Source organism: Chrysochloris asiatica, unplaced genomic scaffold (genome assembly GCF_000296735.1).
Source record: "Chrysochloris asiatica unplaced genomic scaffold, ChrAsi1.0 scaffold00042, whole genome shotgun sequence".
NCBI lineage: Eukaryota > Metazoa > Chordata > Mammalia > Afrosoricida > Chrysochloridae > Chrysochloris > Chrysochloris asiatica.
This window is the reverse complement of record NW_006408560.1, coordinates 8,105,395-8,121,251: the sequence shown is the minus strand read 5'-3', so window position 1 is coordinate 8,121,251 and position 15,857 is coordinate 8,105,395. Positions and strand designations below refer to the sequence as shown.

Below are 15,857 nucleotides of genomic sequence, written 5' to 3'. Positions count from 1 at the left end.
CTGGGCAAGTGGCATTTCTGGGTCAACTTCCTTTCATTAAAGCAAAAAGGTAGAGCTACAGGAGAAGCAGTTATGATCCAAGTTGGAGCTAAAATCTTTGCCTTTGTCTCTCTCCCCTCACTCCCACCCCCTCCTCCTCCCCTTGCCCTGTGGCCCTTTCCCAGGAGCTCTCCTCCAGCACCGAGAGTATTGATAATTCATTCAGTTCCGTAAGTGGGGCCAGGCTGGGGCTGGGTGGCAGGCTCCCCCACTCCCATGGCCGCATTTCCTCTCCGTCCTCAGGTCTTCTGAGCCCCCAGACCAAGGCTATGGTTCAATAAAAGACCTTTAATCTTCCTGGGAGAACAGCCCCTCCCTTTCTGGACTCCCAGATCTGGAGGAGTCCAGCGCCTGCTGCGGGTATACTGAACTCAGACTGAGTTGGGCTCCGTAGATCCAGCTCTCAGACACAGCTGTCTTATAGCAAGACTCAGCCCCCAGCTCCTGGTCTCTGAAGTAAACAGCTGGGAGACAGGGTGTTTATGCCTGAATTGGAGCAAGGAACTGCTGCTTCCACCCAGACCCCTTTTCCCAGAGTTTTTGCCATCTCGCCATCTTCATATATTGATTCAATGTCTTCTAAATAAATGCTAGGCCCTGTGCTGGATGAGCTGACTCTAAAAGAAAAGGAGACTTGGCCTGAAGGAAAGTTTTACTTCCCCACAGCCAGTTTTCTTTTGTAACTTCAGCCTCGTTTCTTCCAGGTTTGAGTTCTTCCCTTTTCTCAGCTCACTGCCTAGGATTTTCCTTAACCCCCCATTCTCCTCTCTTGCTCCCTCTGGATGATCTCTAGGCTAATCCTTGACCCTTTGGCCCCTCAGGGTTGCAGTTCTTGTTGCTGGGCAGAGACGCGAGAGGAAATGCTGGACCCTCTGGGAGTTTGGATGATTTTTTACATTCTATTTTTTATTTGTCTACTCAATTGGTTTTCTCTATTCTGTGCTGATCCCTTTTCAGTCATGATTCCTATCTCCTACCACGTGACAGAGCCTCTTTCAAGGCCTGAGGTCACATTTCCAACATGTTCAAGTAATTTTGGGGTCCCTAACCCAAGTGCTGGTTTGGAGATGGGAAGAAGGGGCTCTACCTTTTCTCATCTGCGATGAGTGTGAATTAGTTTGGGTGGCGGGTCCTTGGGACAGTGACCATTTGCCACCTGAGTGGATGGATTAGGGGATTGGGATAAAGGAATAGGTTTCCAAATTTCCTCTTCCTTTTTTTCTCCGTTAGACCCCCTGGGATATTTTCAGGGGTCGCAGAAGCCTCATTCTGTTTCTCCTTTTCTTTAACTCCTTTAACTCTTGCCCACCAGAGCATTCCTAACTGATTCAGATGCCCTATTTCATTACTTGTATGAAACTCTGAGCTAGCCCCACTGTGGTAGAGACTGAGATATTAACTGCTCCTCTGGAACCTTGTTCTGTTGCGCATGCAGAGGTGGGCACAGTACTTCCCCAGCTTTCAGAAGACACTTTTATTTTAGTGTGAGGGAGTGAAAGTAGAAATTCTCAATCAAGAAACTAAGCAAAACATGCAGAGAAGGGGAAGGAAGCTGATGAGTGAAATGCTATTTCTACAAGAGGAAGAGATTTTGCTGTTGTCTAACTGAGGGGAGATGAGATGGGGAGTTGGGTGTCTATCTTAGTAAATGCCCTTTATGGGAGAAGCCCTTCTTCATGTTGAGCTGAGTACATCCTTTTCCCCACTTCACCTTATTTCCCAAGACTAACTCTGCCCTTTCTGGGTATGACTGAAGTGCCAATGTGAGGAACAAAGTTCAAGGTAAGAACTAAGGAGAGCCTAGTCCTTGTGAGGTTGGGGAAAAGGACCCAAGGAGGAGTCTCAGAAAGAGAAAGGCCTTCAGGGCCATTAGCTAAGGAGGCCATCACTTTTTTCCATCCATCTGCCCTCATCTACCTACCTACATTGGCTTTTTCTTATTAATTGGCTCCTCATTGACCCAAAGTGTTCATCCTCTTCTCATCACCTGCATGTATACTAATCCCTGGTAAGAGATTATGGGATGAACGGGGTATGCTGTGAAAAGCACCAAAAGCCTTTTGAATGAAGAGTTCTCCTTCTTTGAAAGAGAAAATGTTGACATGGTGCTCCCATCCCTAACGTCATGGGCCCTGGCAGAGACCCTCAACAGAGCTCCAACCCAAGGGCCCCACAAGGAGAGAGACTACCCTGTTGTTGAGCTGGGTGAAACACTGCAAGTGTAAGCAGCTCTTCTCTCTGAGACCCTGACTGACTTCTGGATGCTGTTTTCTGTCCACCCTGAGCCTTGAGACAGCCCCTGAGACATTCAAGTCTAAGGAAAGAGGATTGCCACCTAGTAACTTATTAAGTGCCGTCGAGTTGGTTCCAACTCAGCAACCCTATACAGGGTTTCTGAGAGTGGCTACTGGGTATGAACTGCTGACTTTGCAGTTAGCACAGTTAGCAGTCCAGTGCTTATCCTACAGCGCCATGGCTGTAATTCTGACTCCCTTACCCTCAAGGAATAACCTATTCTATCTCTTCTTGACTGAAACTGAACAGGGGTGGGATCAGATCTTATATCACACAAAGTAGCTCCTTCCCTGGATTTTCTAGACATGGGGGAATCTGTTTGGAATATCTAGAAGTAACTGAGTGAGCCATGTTTTTCTATGGTTCCTTCACCCTCTTCTGTTTTACCCCAACCTTTCCTAGCCCATCAGACTGGCTCCTGAGCGCGAGTTCATCAAGTCCCTGATGGCGATTGGCAAGCGGCTAGCCACACTTCCCACCAAGGAGCAGAAGACACAGAGACTAATCTCAGAGCTCTCCTTGCTCAATCATAAGCTCCCTGCCCGAGTCTGGCTACCCACTGCCAGCTTTGACCACCACGTGGTCCGAGTGCCCCACACCCAGGCTGTTGTCCTCAACTCCAAGGACAAGGTAGGTGGATTCTGACCAAAGCTCTACAACCCCTGACCTGACACTACTCCCCAATTTCCAGGGTTTGTGAATATGCCCAGGGATGCCTCCACCAACATCCTAAACTGCCTAGAACGTCTTAGTTCTTGATGTTTATGTCAACCGTAACTTTAACTCAGTGCTTTTGTAATTTTGAGGACCCACCTGACCTCCTTCTTGGACTTTTTTCAGAACTAAAGAAGCCTAATCTTTGCAGATCATCTCTTGCTGTCTCTCCAAAGAGAGCCACTCTCCAGCGCCTCTTAGTTGTTCTTTTCCTTCGATAAAACCTTCTCTGATTAGAGTCGAGGAGAAAGAGAAAAGGATGTCTGGTTCATATAGGAGAGAATTAGGTGAATTTGTTGGATGAAACTGTTGCTGGTTTTGATTCTTCTTTCAGAACCTGACTCAGGGCTGTGCCCAGCTTTTTCCTTAGCCTTTTGGTTTGCCTTAGCTCTCTGGCCTCTGTCTTTATGACAAGCCTGAAGCTTCTAGGCCTCTCTTTTATTGTTGTTATTGCCTGACTGGAGTCTTTTCCAATTCACAGTGATGCTGTCTAGGGTTTCCAAGGAGCAGAGTGTTGTTTTTGTTGTTGTTAGGTGCCATTGAGTCCGTTCTGACTCATAGCCACCCCATGAACAACAGGACAAAACACTGCCTGGCCTGTGCTGTCCTCACAGTTGTTGTTATGCCTGAGCCCATTGCTGCTGCCATTGTGCCAGTCCATCTCATTGGGGGGGTCTTCCTCTTTTTTGCTGGCCCTCCATTTTACCAAGCATGATGTCCTTTTCCAGGGACTGGTCCCTCCTGAGAACATGTGTAAAGTATGAGAGACAAAGTCTGGCCACTAAGGAGCATTCTGACTGTTCTCTTCCAAGACAGATTTGTTCTTCTGGTAGTCTATGGTGCTTCCAATATTCTTCTTGATTGTTTCACATTGCTTATGAGGCTATTGAATATACTATGGCTTGGGTCAGACACACCTTAGTCCTCAGACTGTCATCTTTGCTCTTGGACACTTTAAAGAGGTCTTGTGAAGCAGATGTCCCTAAGGTAGTACAGCCTTTGATTACTTGACTGCTGCTTCCATGAGTGTTAATTGTGGATCCAAGCAAAATCTTTGATAACTTCAATCTTTTCTACATTAATCATGAGGTTATTTATTAGTCCAGTTGTATAAGTATTTAAATCCTCTTTTCACAGAAAGCAAGGTTGCATCATCTGCATATGGCATGTTGTTAATGAGTCTTCCTCCAATCCTGATGCCATATTCCTCTTCATATAATGCAGCTTCTCAGATTACTTGTTTAGAAAACATATTGGATAAGTATGGTGAAATGGGCTATAATTGATATTTGGATTTGGTTTTGCCCACGTGCCTCATCTATACATCTTGAAGCTCATCTGATATATTTTGAAGGCTTTCTTACCCAGTTTTCTCATATAGGTGTTCATAGGACAAGTTCCTGTGCTAAAAGTGGTATTCATAGTATCAGGGGGCTAATGGGTAAAGGTTGGGAGGTGGGCATCAAGTGTGTTAACAGAGTCGATGTTTGAGAGATCGTGGTGGAGGTAAATTGCAAATATTATTCCCTCTCCCCGGCAGGCTCCGTACCTGATCTATGTGGAAGTCCTTGAATGTGAAAATTTTGACACCACCAGTGTCCCTGCCCGGATCCCTGAAAACAGAATTCGGAGTACACGGTCTGTGGAGAACCTGCCCGAATGTGGCATCACCCATGAGCAGCGGGCCGGCAGCTTCAGCACTGTGCCCAACTATGACAACGATGATGAGGCCTGGTCAGTGGATGACATCGGCGAGCTGCAGGTGGAGGTGAGGGAGCTCCAGGGAGGTAATGACTGGGACACAGGACCTGTTCTCCAGGAGCTTTCAATATATTTGAGACAAGGCCACAGGCTGGCTGGGGCAGGCTGAGGCAAGTGTCCAAATAAATGGTGTAGGTAGTAAGGGTTATGATAGGAAAAGCTCTAAACAGCTCTAGCTTGCAATAGATCCAGACAGACTTGTTTTTCTGCAGGAGGAACTCAATGTAGTTATAAGAAAGCACTTCTAGACTGGGGTGAGAGAAAATCAAAATGTTTACTGAATATCTGCCATATAACATTCTCTTAAGATAGCAGGCAATGATTAAGTTATGCATTCATTCATTCATTCAAAAAATATTTATTGAGGACCTTCTTTGTGTCAGAACTGAGTGCAGTGTGCTAGTGATCAAGACTTGGTCCCTGTCTGCAAGGAGTTTGTGACCTAATAGAGAGAACAAGACCAGGAATCAGGTAGAAACAGTATGGTGTAGCATGATTCAGGCTGTGGTGGTGAGGATGGGGTGTATGGGAACACCTGATGGTGTGGGTAGCACTTGGGCTGGAAGTCACAGAAGATTTCCTGGAGTAAATAGCATCTCAGCTGAGGCCTGAGGAGTGGGAGGGATTAGTTGGAAAAAGAATATTCTAGGCAGTGGGAATAGCACATATAAAAACTAGACGTCAAGAAGAGCTTCACCGTTTTAATGAACTGAGAGGAATTTTTATGGCTGCAGTGCTGTGTGGGTGAGGTGGGATATGGTGAAGAATGAGGCTGGAAAAACCACCTGGGTTAGACTGAAAGCAGGATCCTATAAACTAAAAAGAAACTTGGACTTCCCCCTAGGGGTGGGAAACTAGAGCATGACTGTATGTAAGGCCATGACACAGCTGGAGTTCACTTTGTGAAAAGACAAAATCTCTGTCTTTGAGCTTACAATCTAATTGAGATTGGACACAAACATTAAAAATATATACAGATAGCCTAGATTTTGGACTTAATAGACAAGAATTTGAAACAGCTATCTTAAGTATACTCAAAGAACTGAAAAAAAAAAAAAACCACTAACAAACTACTAAAGGAAATCTGGCAAAAAAAATGTATGACCAAGATGAGTATACCATTAAAGAGAGAGAAAAAGGAACCAAATATAAATTCATCTGTGAACCCAAATGGTACAATAATAAATTTTATGAGATGGATTCAACCACAAATTTTACCAGGCAGAAGAAAGAATCAACATACTTGAACACAAGACTTGGAATTACTCTGTTACAGGATTAGAAAGGAAAAAGTATGTGGAAAATGAAGCAGAGTATAAGGGACTTGCATGGCCACATCAAACAGGCTAAACATACGTGTTATACACATTCTAGAAGGAGAAGAAAGCAAGAAAGAAAAGTTGAAAATTTCCTTGACAAAAACATGAATGTAATTATCCAAGGAACTCAACAAGCTCTAAATATGATCTTGAAGAGATCCTTACGAAGACACATTGTAATGAAACTGTTCAAAGCTAAAGACAAAGGAAACCTTTAAAGCAATAAGAGAGAAGAGATATAACACACTTAAGGAATCCACAATAATAAACATCTAATCCCTGGAACCTGTGGCTGTTACAATATGGCAAAATCTTCACAAACGTTATTAAACTAAGGCTCGTAAAATGGAGCTTTAATCCTGGCCTTTCCAAATAAGCCCCAAATCTAATCATATATGTCCTTGCAAGAAAGCAGCAGAGAGGTATTTCACATACATCTGAAAGGCTGTGTGAAAACAGCAGAAAGACATTTGAAGATGCTGAATTTTAAGATTGGTGTGACCTAGTCACAAGTCACAGAATGCCAACAGCTACCAGAAGCTAGAAGAGACAAGGAACAAATTCTCCCCCTAGAACCCTTGGAGGGACTGTAACTGTTTGACACCTTGTTTTAGGTCCACTAAAACTAATGTGGGACTTCTGACCTACACAACTGTGAGCAAATTTCTGATGCTTAAAGCATGTAATAAGATATGGCAGCCTGTGATAAGTGACAGTTGAATGGAGTTGAAGAGAATGCTCTGGCATAAAGGAAAGAAGGGACTTGGGGATCTGGTAGAAGAGACAAAGATGAAGTGAGAGATGGGCTAGTGTTGGATGGCTGAGAGTTATGAAGTGGCCGGGGGCGGGGGGGGGGCAGGATTTAGTCTGGAGAGTTCCTCTTCTGTATCCAATAAGAAAAAGTATTCCCAGCCTTGGGACGCTCTCAATCTGAGAATGTACCAGTTCCTGTGATAGCGATGGTAGTAGTTTGCAAACTTTAGTGTGTTGAAAATCTTTTGGAAAACTTGTTAAAAATGCAGATGCCCAGATCCTCTGCTTAGTAATTCTAAGAATGTAGGTAGTTTCTGGGAACCTGCATGTTGTCAGGCATTCTGACGCACATAGTTCACACTTTGAGAAACACTGCTGCAACTTCTTTGTCAATGTCTAACTTGTGTGGGTCCAAGTGATCAAGATGCTGCGTCACCAGGGGAGGCTCTTGTGGAGCAGAATTTGGGGGAGGGGATGAACATGGCATGGATGTGGCACACAAACAAGCAGGACGTAAATCCGAGGCGGAGGTGAAAAAAGTCAGACCTGTGCTTGGCCCTTCTGACCTGCCACCCCTGCTCTCCCCAGCTCCCTGAAGTACACACCAACAGCTGTGACAACATCTCCCAGTTCTCCGTGGACAGCATCACCAGCCAGGAGAGCAAGGAGCCTGTGTTCATTGCAGCAGGGGACATCCGGTACGTCCCAATTACACTGCCCCTCATTTATCATCCCTGTTTCACCCACTGCCTCTCTTACTTTCCCCTTCATCTCTTTCTCTGAACAATCGGCTGTCTCATCCGCCTAGATGTTTCTCTTTTCTCACTCAGTTCTTGTCTTGGAAAGCAGCAGACTTGAGTCAGTGAAGGTGCAAACTGAGAAATTCCATTGCTACAGAAACAAACTCCATCTTAAATAGTTCTCCAAAGTTATGAAAACGCCAGAGGAAGGAATCAGAGCAGTGTTTCTCAAAGTGGGATTTGAGGATTACATGTATCAGAACCAAGAAGGGGGACCATCTATCTTGTTTAAAATGCAGATACTGGGTTCATACCCCATTTTCTATTAGAATCTTAGTGAATGCTTAGAGGAGGGCCTGGAAATCTGCATTTTAGTATGATCGTAAGCCACCAGGTTAACAGAAGGTATCACTGGTATGTTTCCTTCTGTGAGTCTCTGTCAGCCCAGTTCCTATCTCTCCATGTGTGCCCAGAATCAAGGAAAGCCAGCATAGACAATGGGGCTTTGAGGCTCTGGGTGACTCCTCCAAGTAAATGATGTGTTTTCTTCCTGCTAGACGGCGCCTTTCTGAACAGCTGGCTCACACCCCCACAGCTTTCAAACGAGACCCAGAAGACCCTTCTGCAGTTGCTCTCAAAGAGCCCTGGCAGGAGAAAGTGCGGTGAGTTGATGGGGGTCTCAGAGTCCATCAGCAGTCTGTATTGTCCATCAGCCTTCCAAAACCCTTGTACAAAAGACAAACCAAAGGACAAAATACGACCTACACTGAAACCCAGGCAGTCAGTCCCTGCCTATGTGGTGTTTGATTTGGATTTCTAGTAGACATTCTGTCTCTGTCATCAATGTGGATTTGCCTATATACTTTTTTCTCGTCTCTTCCACAGGCGCATCCGAGAGGGTTCCCCTTATGGCCATCTCCCCAATTGGCGGCTCTTGTCAGTCATTGTCAAGTGTGGGGATGATCTTCGGCAGGAACTGCTGGCCTTTCAGGTGCTGAAGCAACTGCAGGTAAGAGAAGGGGAGGGAGAACGAAGAGGAGCTTAGCCCAGCTCCAGCCCACCTGAGGTGACCACATAGGTTTTGTAGGGAATTCTGCCAGAGCTTGCTTTCCTGCCCAAGTCTAAAGCTATTTAAACTAAACCTGGAGCCTTTCCTCTGGGAAACACTACCATGGGGACAGTCCCACAGTGCCCTCTTTAGGCCATTTTATGAATTGCACTTGCCTTCTTACACAACCCACAGCTGGTCTACAGCACTGGATTACAGGTCTACTTAGATACTGATGCCCTGAGTAGCCTGGGTTGGTCACCTACAAGTAACCTCAACTGTTTATTTTATTTTATTTTTCTGTTTTCTTGAAACACTTCCTCTAGATCTAGATCCTTTTCTGGTTTTCTTCTTATTCTTTGAACTAGTCTTAATAGTTTCCATTCTATTTGCTTATGAGGTAACCATATTTCCTATTCTTCTGCCTTTTTTGTACTTTCTGTATATATGATGGAGTCCTGGTGTGGTACTGTAGGGTAAGCACTGGACTGCTTACCTGCAGAGTCAGTGGTTCAAACCCACCCTATACAGGGTCACTATGAGTCAGAACCGGCACGATGGCACTTCACAGCAACAGCATGTATATGATACTTTTCCTACATACTTCTAAGGGTGCTTTCCTATGTCTTTGTCAGACCCTAAACTCCTCAAAACTCTGGTCCTCAGTAAAATCACAGAGAGAGGTGGGGGACAGAGGGAATTTCAGCCTCTCCTCAATTTGGAAAAAGATGAAGGTTCCAATAACTTCCTTGTCCCCTCACAGTCCATTTGGGAGCAGGAACGAGTACCCCTTTGGATCAAGCCATACAAGATCCTTGTGATTTCGGCCGACAGCGGTATGATTGAGCCAGTGGTCAATGCTGTGTCCATACACCAGGTGAAGAAGCAGTCCCAGCTCTCTCTGCTTGATTACTTCCTGCAGGAGCACGGCAGCTACACCACCGAGGCATTCCTCAGTGCCCAGCGCAATTTTGTACAAAGCTGTGCTGGCTACTGCTTGGTCTGCTACCTGCTACAGGTCAAGGACAGGTAAATGACTTCCTGACCCTCATCCTAACCTTTTCTCCAGGTTCATTCACATGTCATCATTTCCTCATTACCACTGTGCTAAGATGTAAAGATGAAACCAACACCATATGAAGGGGCTTCAAAAAGTTCCTGGATAAAGGAATAGAAAGATAGTGGAATTTTTATTGATCGGATTTTAAGCAGAGACAGATTTGTTCATGTGATATTAAACCAAGGAAGCAGACTGACAAAGGCTAGAGTTCAGGGACAAAGTCAGGAAGGATTTATGGGAGGTGTAAGGGTTTAAGTAAAGAGCCCTGGTGATGCAGTGCTTAAAGCACTCAACTGCTAACCAAAAGGTTGGTGGTTCACATCTGCCAGCCACTCTGCAGGAGAAAGATGTGGCAGTCTGCTCCCATAAAGATTTCCATCTTGGAAATCCTATGGAGTAGGTTTACCCTGTCCTCTGGGGTTACTATGTACCGACTTGATGGCGCCTAACAACAACAACAACAATGGGGTTACTAGGAGTTGGATTCAACTTGACAGTAGTGGGTTTAACAGAGGATTTGCACAGGGGAAAATGAGGACGGAGATAGCAGTGGGAAAAATGTGTTCCAGATGTTGTTAAGTGCTGTTGAATCAGTTCCAACTCAGTGATCCTGTATAGGGTTTCCCAAGGAGCAGCTGGTGAGTTTGAATTGTCAACCTTGTGGTTAGCAATCTAGTGCTTGTCCAATAGTGCCACACCAGGACTCCTTGCTCCAGATAGAGGAGAGAAGTTCAATGTGACTAAAGCTTGAGGTGCACTGCATGGTGGGAAGGGAAGGGTAGGTAGTAGGTGGATATGTGACAAACGTTAGTTGAAGCTTGCCGAGAAGGCTCTCCACTATAAGGTGCTGTGGTTGTGTTTTGTAAGGGCAGGAGTGACATGATCGAGCCTGTATTCACTGAATGTAGTACCTGTGGAGGAGGGTGGGGGTAATCGTTCACCCTGTGGCCCATGGTGAGGGTGGATGTAATTAGGCCTTGGTTTGGCAACAGTCACAGCAAATGATAATGGGGTCCCAAGGATAGTGGTAGTGACTGAGAGCAGAAAGGGAGAAGATGAATATGAGAAACATGGTACAGATAAAGTTGAAACTTGCAGCCCTGAATTCATTTTTCTCATTTCAGCATATGGTTTCCAAACTTTGTCTGTTTTGCTCAGAGCTATCTTTTTTTTTTTCCAATGTCACATGACCTTTTAAGAGACCAACTACACATATGGGTGGAGTCAGATGAGATACCCAGTAAGCAAGGAAAGCACAGACTTACTTGTGTTTATTTACTAATCTGTAGTGAACAGTTTCACATGTTTTTCACTGCATTGTGTGAAACTGTTCATTACAAATAAGTAGGTAAGCACAACTTATATTTTACCCTGCTTGCTGGGTATTCCATCCCTATCAGCGATGATAAATTTGAAAAGAGACTTTGATTCTGTAGGAAGATGCTGTGGGGTTGGCATAGAGACAGATGCTCGTCATACATAGCAGCAGATTTTTTGTGGTTTTAAAAAAGGGAGGTAGATTGTTCACTACAGATTAGTAAGTAGGCACAAGTAAGCTGTGCTTATCTTGCTTATTGGTTAATCCAGCACTGGGTGAACATTGTACAAAGACGATTATACCATGTAGGCCCTGCTAGCTAAGGGTGTCTCCAGACAGTGACTCAGGTCTGTATCTTGAGTGCCTTGTGAGCTGAGCCTCTTGCTGGTGTTGAGCAGCTGTCCTGGGAAGGCAGAACTGCAGGGGCCTGTGCACTCCAAACCCACTGGTATAGCAGCAGCACAAAGAACTCACTAATAGAGCAGCTTATGAGAAATCTAACATCTAGTAAATGTCTGCCATGACCCAACAGTCTTCTAAATAAATCACCAGAAAACCCTGTCGGACAGGTGTATCTTCATCCCTGTTGGCAGATAAGGGAAATAAGGGCCAGAAAACTCTGGGAACCTGTCTTACTCCACTCTGCCAGCCCTACACAGGAACCCAGTGTAGACTCTGCACTGGAGGGCTAAAGGGAAGTGTAATTATCTTAAAGGAATTTGGTTGCAAGCTTTAAACTATCCCTGAAGAATCAGGATTTTGAACTTAAGGCCCAGAGAGAGCTTAGAGCTGAGCCTTGGGATTGAATAAATGGGTTGGACATTCCTTTTGGAGACTTAATGCTAGAAAGATGATGAAGAGTCCACCTTTCTTTTTATTATTTAAAAAAATGTAATGGGGGAGGGGGGATGGGAGCAGGTTTCAGGTCCCTTTATACTTCAGAATGAGCCCCAAACAGCGTTCCAGCTAGAGCTAACTCCAGTAAAGAAGAGAATGAAACTGCCCTCGCTAACCTTGGAGGCCTGGGCCTCAGTTTTCCTCACCTCTGAAATGAGAGGCTGGCTCGGACATCTTAAGCTGATCTGGCTCTCAAGCTGTGTCACTGTTGTCAGGTCTTTAATGCATTCCTAGAGGAGGACTTAGGTGGGACTCGGTGCTCCCTGTCCTCTTCTCTAGGTCATTCAGACCAACTCCATAGAAGAAGGTGGCCCTCAGACTGAAAACTCGTGGCCTAACAAAGCCTCTATTGACACTGATTATGCTGAATAGGCCAGGCCTCCCATGCCTAGCATGTTAATGGTTCCTTCTTCTACAGGGCATTCATGTGAGATTCAAAAAGACCTGGGATTTATCTCCCTCTAACTCTTCTTCCTACTACTGGCCTGTAGTGATTACCTCCTAAGATTTTATATTAAATAGTTAAAACTTACCCATGAGGCCCCCATACTCTATTTTACATTTAAACTCCACTCTGCTTGCCTCTGATTGTTGCTCACTCTGGTAGGGCTTCTGCTGTGCAGTGAGCTGATAAAACCAAACCCATTGCCATCAAGTCTGTTCCAACTCACAGTGAGGCTAATAGGAATTAGAAATACAACACACATAAACTGGTTTGAATGGATACCTCCCAAGTAAAGTGCTTGGCTCTGCAATAGCAGCTGAAACCTCAGAAGCCTTCTTACCTTGTTTCTGGGTTCCCCTCTAGAATGGGATCCGTTTGGGTGCTAGAAGTACAATTTCAGGAAAATTCGGATACTCTGTTTAAAAAAAAAAACTTTTATTAAATTGCTAATGATAGCAATTTTAGAATCCACAGACTTTGCTAGCAAGTTTCTTTTTCAAGTTTCTTTAGACTGCTAGCTTTAGATCTAGGAGGTTGGACAGTCACAAGCAACAGGAAATATGGTAGGGGACTCTCCTGCCTGGTATCATGTGGCCTCAGTCAGCCTTCCTTGTGCGGCTTCCTCTCCTCTCTCCCTCCTCAGACACAATGGGAACATCCTTTTGGACGCAGAAGGCCACATCATCCACATCGATTTTGGCTTCATCCTATCCAGCTCACCTCGAAATCTGGGCTTTGAGACGTCGGCCTTTAAGCTGACCACAGAGTTTGTGGATGTGAGTCAGGGAGAGATGCCTCTAGGGTCACTGATTTTTCTCTGTTATGGGCTAGAGAGCTAGTAGGCAGTAAGTCAGTAAGGCTGGATTTCCTGGGAGGGATTTGGTGTGCTGGTCCCAAGTCAATGAAGGACCTCCCAGTTCTGAGTGGTAGGCTGTTGGGACAGGGACAGTTCCCATCCTAAGCCCCTTAGGCATACAACTCTTTCCTCCCTCCTCAGGTGATGGGTGGCCTGGATGGTGACATGTTCAACTACTACAAGATGCTGATGCTGCAGGGGCTAATTGCTGCTCGAAAACATATGGATAAAGTGGTGCAGATTGTGGAGATCATGCAGCAAGGTGGGACTGGAGAGAGGCCGGGTGTTTAGGAATAGAGCCATGCCTATAGCACCTCAGGATTCCCACTTACGGAGCCCTGGACCATGGAACTTCCAGAAAGTTGATTGCGTCCCAAGACTCAGAAGGGAGGTCCCCAGAGGGTTTCCAGCTTGGGTCCAGTATGTTTTTCTTCCAGACATTCCTCCTGACCCCTGAAAGAACTAGGGTCTAGTAGTAGAAACTACCCCTTTGGGTGCATTCAAGGGAGAGCAGTTCCCATCTCCAGGGTCCTAGCCCCACATCCCTGTCTTACCACCAAGCTTGTCTCCTCTTTCCATGTCTCATCTCCTGTCATCTCAGGTGTTTGTTACCACTTTGCTATTTCACTGTGACCTCTGATTGCCCTATCCTGTCTTTCCCTTGCCCGTTAGTTACTCCCTCCTGCGTGTAGCTGAAAGAGTATTTCCTTTTGTTCCACATCTTTTTTTCACTAGGCTGTTCCCTCACTGTCCTGCCACCTACAGTCTTTTCTGCACAATCCCTTCTCCCAGTTCTTCTGACCCTTGTCCCCATCCCTTTGTTAAGGCTCAGATGTGCACAGGGTCTGAGCTGCCAGTGTCATCCTCCTTCCCCCCCCACCCGCCCACCCACCCCCAACAGGTTGTCGACGTTGCTCAGGAGCATCCCCGTCTGGCCCCGTGATGACGGTGGCCCAGGTCATCTGTGAGTGTCAGACGTAGCATAGGCAGAGACCTACAATCAGATAAGTGCCCAGCTCAGGGCTTATTGCCCAGAACCTAATCCCAGCCTTCCCTCTGGGTCCTAAGACCCTGTCCTTTGAGCCCTGACTGGGGAAGACGTGGTGTTGAGTTTGCTCCCTCCTCTCAGGACATGTCACCTACAGAAGGGCTTAGCAATTTGGGAACAAACTGGGTTCAGGACAGGACCGCCCACCAATGCTTTCTTCTCTGTCCAGACCACACTGCATCCACTCTTGGGGTTCTTTGAGGTGGGAAGGGGAAGGAGCACTTCAGTCAGATAGCCCTGGCTGTATTTGCTGGGCTTGTTACAATGTTCATCCATGATCCTCTTCCCCCAGGTTCTCAGCTCCCTTGCTTCCATGGCTCCAGCACTATCCGCAACCTCAAAGAGAGGTTCCACATGAGCATGACTGAGGAGCAGCTCCAGCTGCTGGTGGAGCAGATGGTAGACGGCAGCATGCGGTCCATTACCACCAAACTCTATGATGGCTTCCAGTACCTCACCAATGGCATCATGTGACATCCTCCTTCTTGGGCCCAGCAGTGGTGGGGAGAGCCAGAAGACCCTCCCTAGGAGGGCCCTTGCCTGGTAAACCCCAAACCAAGAAAACCCCACCCACCCATCCACCCCAGGGAAATACAAAGGATCATGTGGTAACTGCAAGAGTGTGCCAGGGTTGGGAGGTGGGAGAGCCAGCCGCCACGGAGGTCCAGATTTGCTGGGGCTCCCCTGCTCCCCAGCTGTGTGTCAGTATTATCACCTGACAGAATCGAGGACTGTCCTCCAGAGAACAGAGGTGATGAATGTGGAGGGGACGGACACAGGCCTTTCTCCTCACCAGGGTCAAAGAGGTTCTATCCATAGGCCATCCTCGTCTGCTTGAGGTCCCAAAAAGTGAGGGCATGAGCAGGTTCTTGGTACTTAGGACTTGATCCTGTAGTTGGCCTTTGGCCATGCTGCTGCCCTGCTCTTCCCTCCCAGGGACTGACCCCTAGCCAGAGTGTCCCTTGATCCGTGGGCTTTGGCATGAGGTCCTGCACTTGCTGAGGGTCCCTATCCCAGGGGTGAGGAAGGGAATTACCACAATCCCTCGACATGAGGATCTTGGCCTAGCCATGGGGAATTCCTTGCTCTGATCCCTTTCCTACCCCAGGGAAATAGCTCTCAATTTTTTTATTTTCAATTTTTGTTTGAAATAAAGTCCTTAGTTAGCCATCTGTGTCATTTCTGAGGGCTTTGTTTTTTTTTCAGGGGTGGGTGAGGCGTGAACAGATGCTTCCGCATCCATGATACAAAGGCACCAACAGAAAGAGGGGGAGGCAAACTGCCTTTCCCCTGCCTGTCTTGGCCAATACCCTCTCTCCTGAGGGAAGTCCCCAGTTTTGACTCACTCCTTCCCTCTCAAATCCACATTGTCAACTCACATAAAAAGAAGAGCCTGAATTGGGGATTAAACCATGAGCAGTTTTAATGGTCTGGTTTTCTCCCTCCCATTTCCCCACTGTTAGTATTATTACTACAAGAATAAAGGATTCCTGAGAGCCTGTCCCCTCCTCTCCCCGGGACCCTCCTTGACAGGACTCATTCCCACTAACCCTCCCCCGCCCCC

At 46.2% G+C, this 15,857-nt stretch overlaps 1 protein-coding gene across 3 annotated transcripts in view; it reads left to right on the top strand.

Moving 5' to 3' along the window:
* PI4KB (phosphatidylinositol 4-kinase, catalytic, beta) overlaps window positions 1–15,463 on the top strand; it is a 29,193-nt gene extending 13,730 nt beyond the window's left edge. Inside the window, exons 2-11 of one of the 3 annotated variants that reach the window (XM_006861410.1) lie at window positions 165–209; window positions 2,737–2,964; window positions 4,589–4,816; window positions 7,470–7,579; window positions 8,179–8,283; window positions 8,507–8,630; window positions 9,433–9,698; window positions 13,033–13,165; window positions 13,387–13,507; window positions 14,586–15,462. In XM_006861410.1, the coding sequence (XP_006861472.1) occupies window positions 165–209; window positions 2,737–2,964; window positions 4,589–4,816; window positions 7,470–7,579; window positions 8,179–8,283; window positions 8,507–8,630; window positions 9,433–9,698; window positions 13,033–13,165; window positions 13,387–13,507; window positions 14,586–14,767 (1,542 nt within the window). In that variant the 3' untranslated portion in view covers window positions 14,768–15,462. Of the gene's footprint in view, window positions 1–164; window positions 210–2,736; window positions 2,965–4,588; window positions 4,817–7,469; window positions 7,580–8,178; window positions 8,284–8,506; window positions 8,631–9,432; window positions 9,699–13,032; window positions 13,166–13,386; window positions 13,508–14,585 lie in introns of all 3 variants that reach the window. The other 2 variants (XM_006861411.1, XM_006861412.1) reach the window with 2 other exon arrangements.
* The last annotated feature ends 394 nt before the right edge of the window (window positions 15,464–15,857 follow it).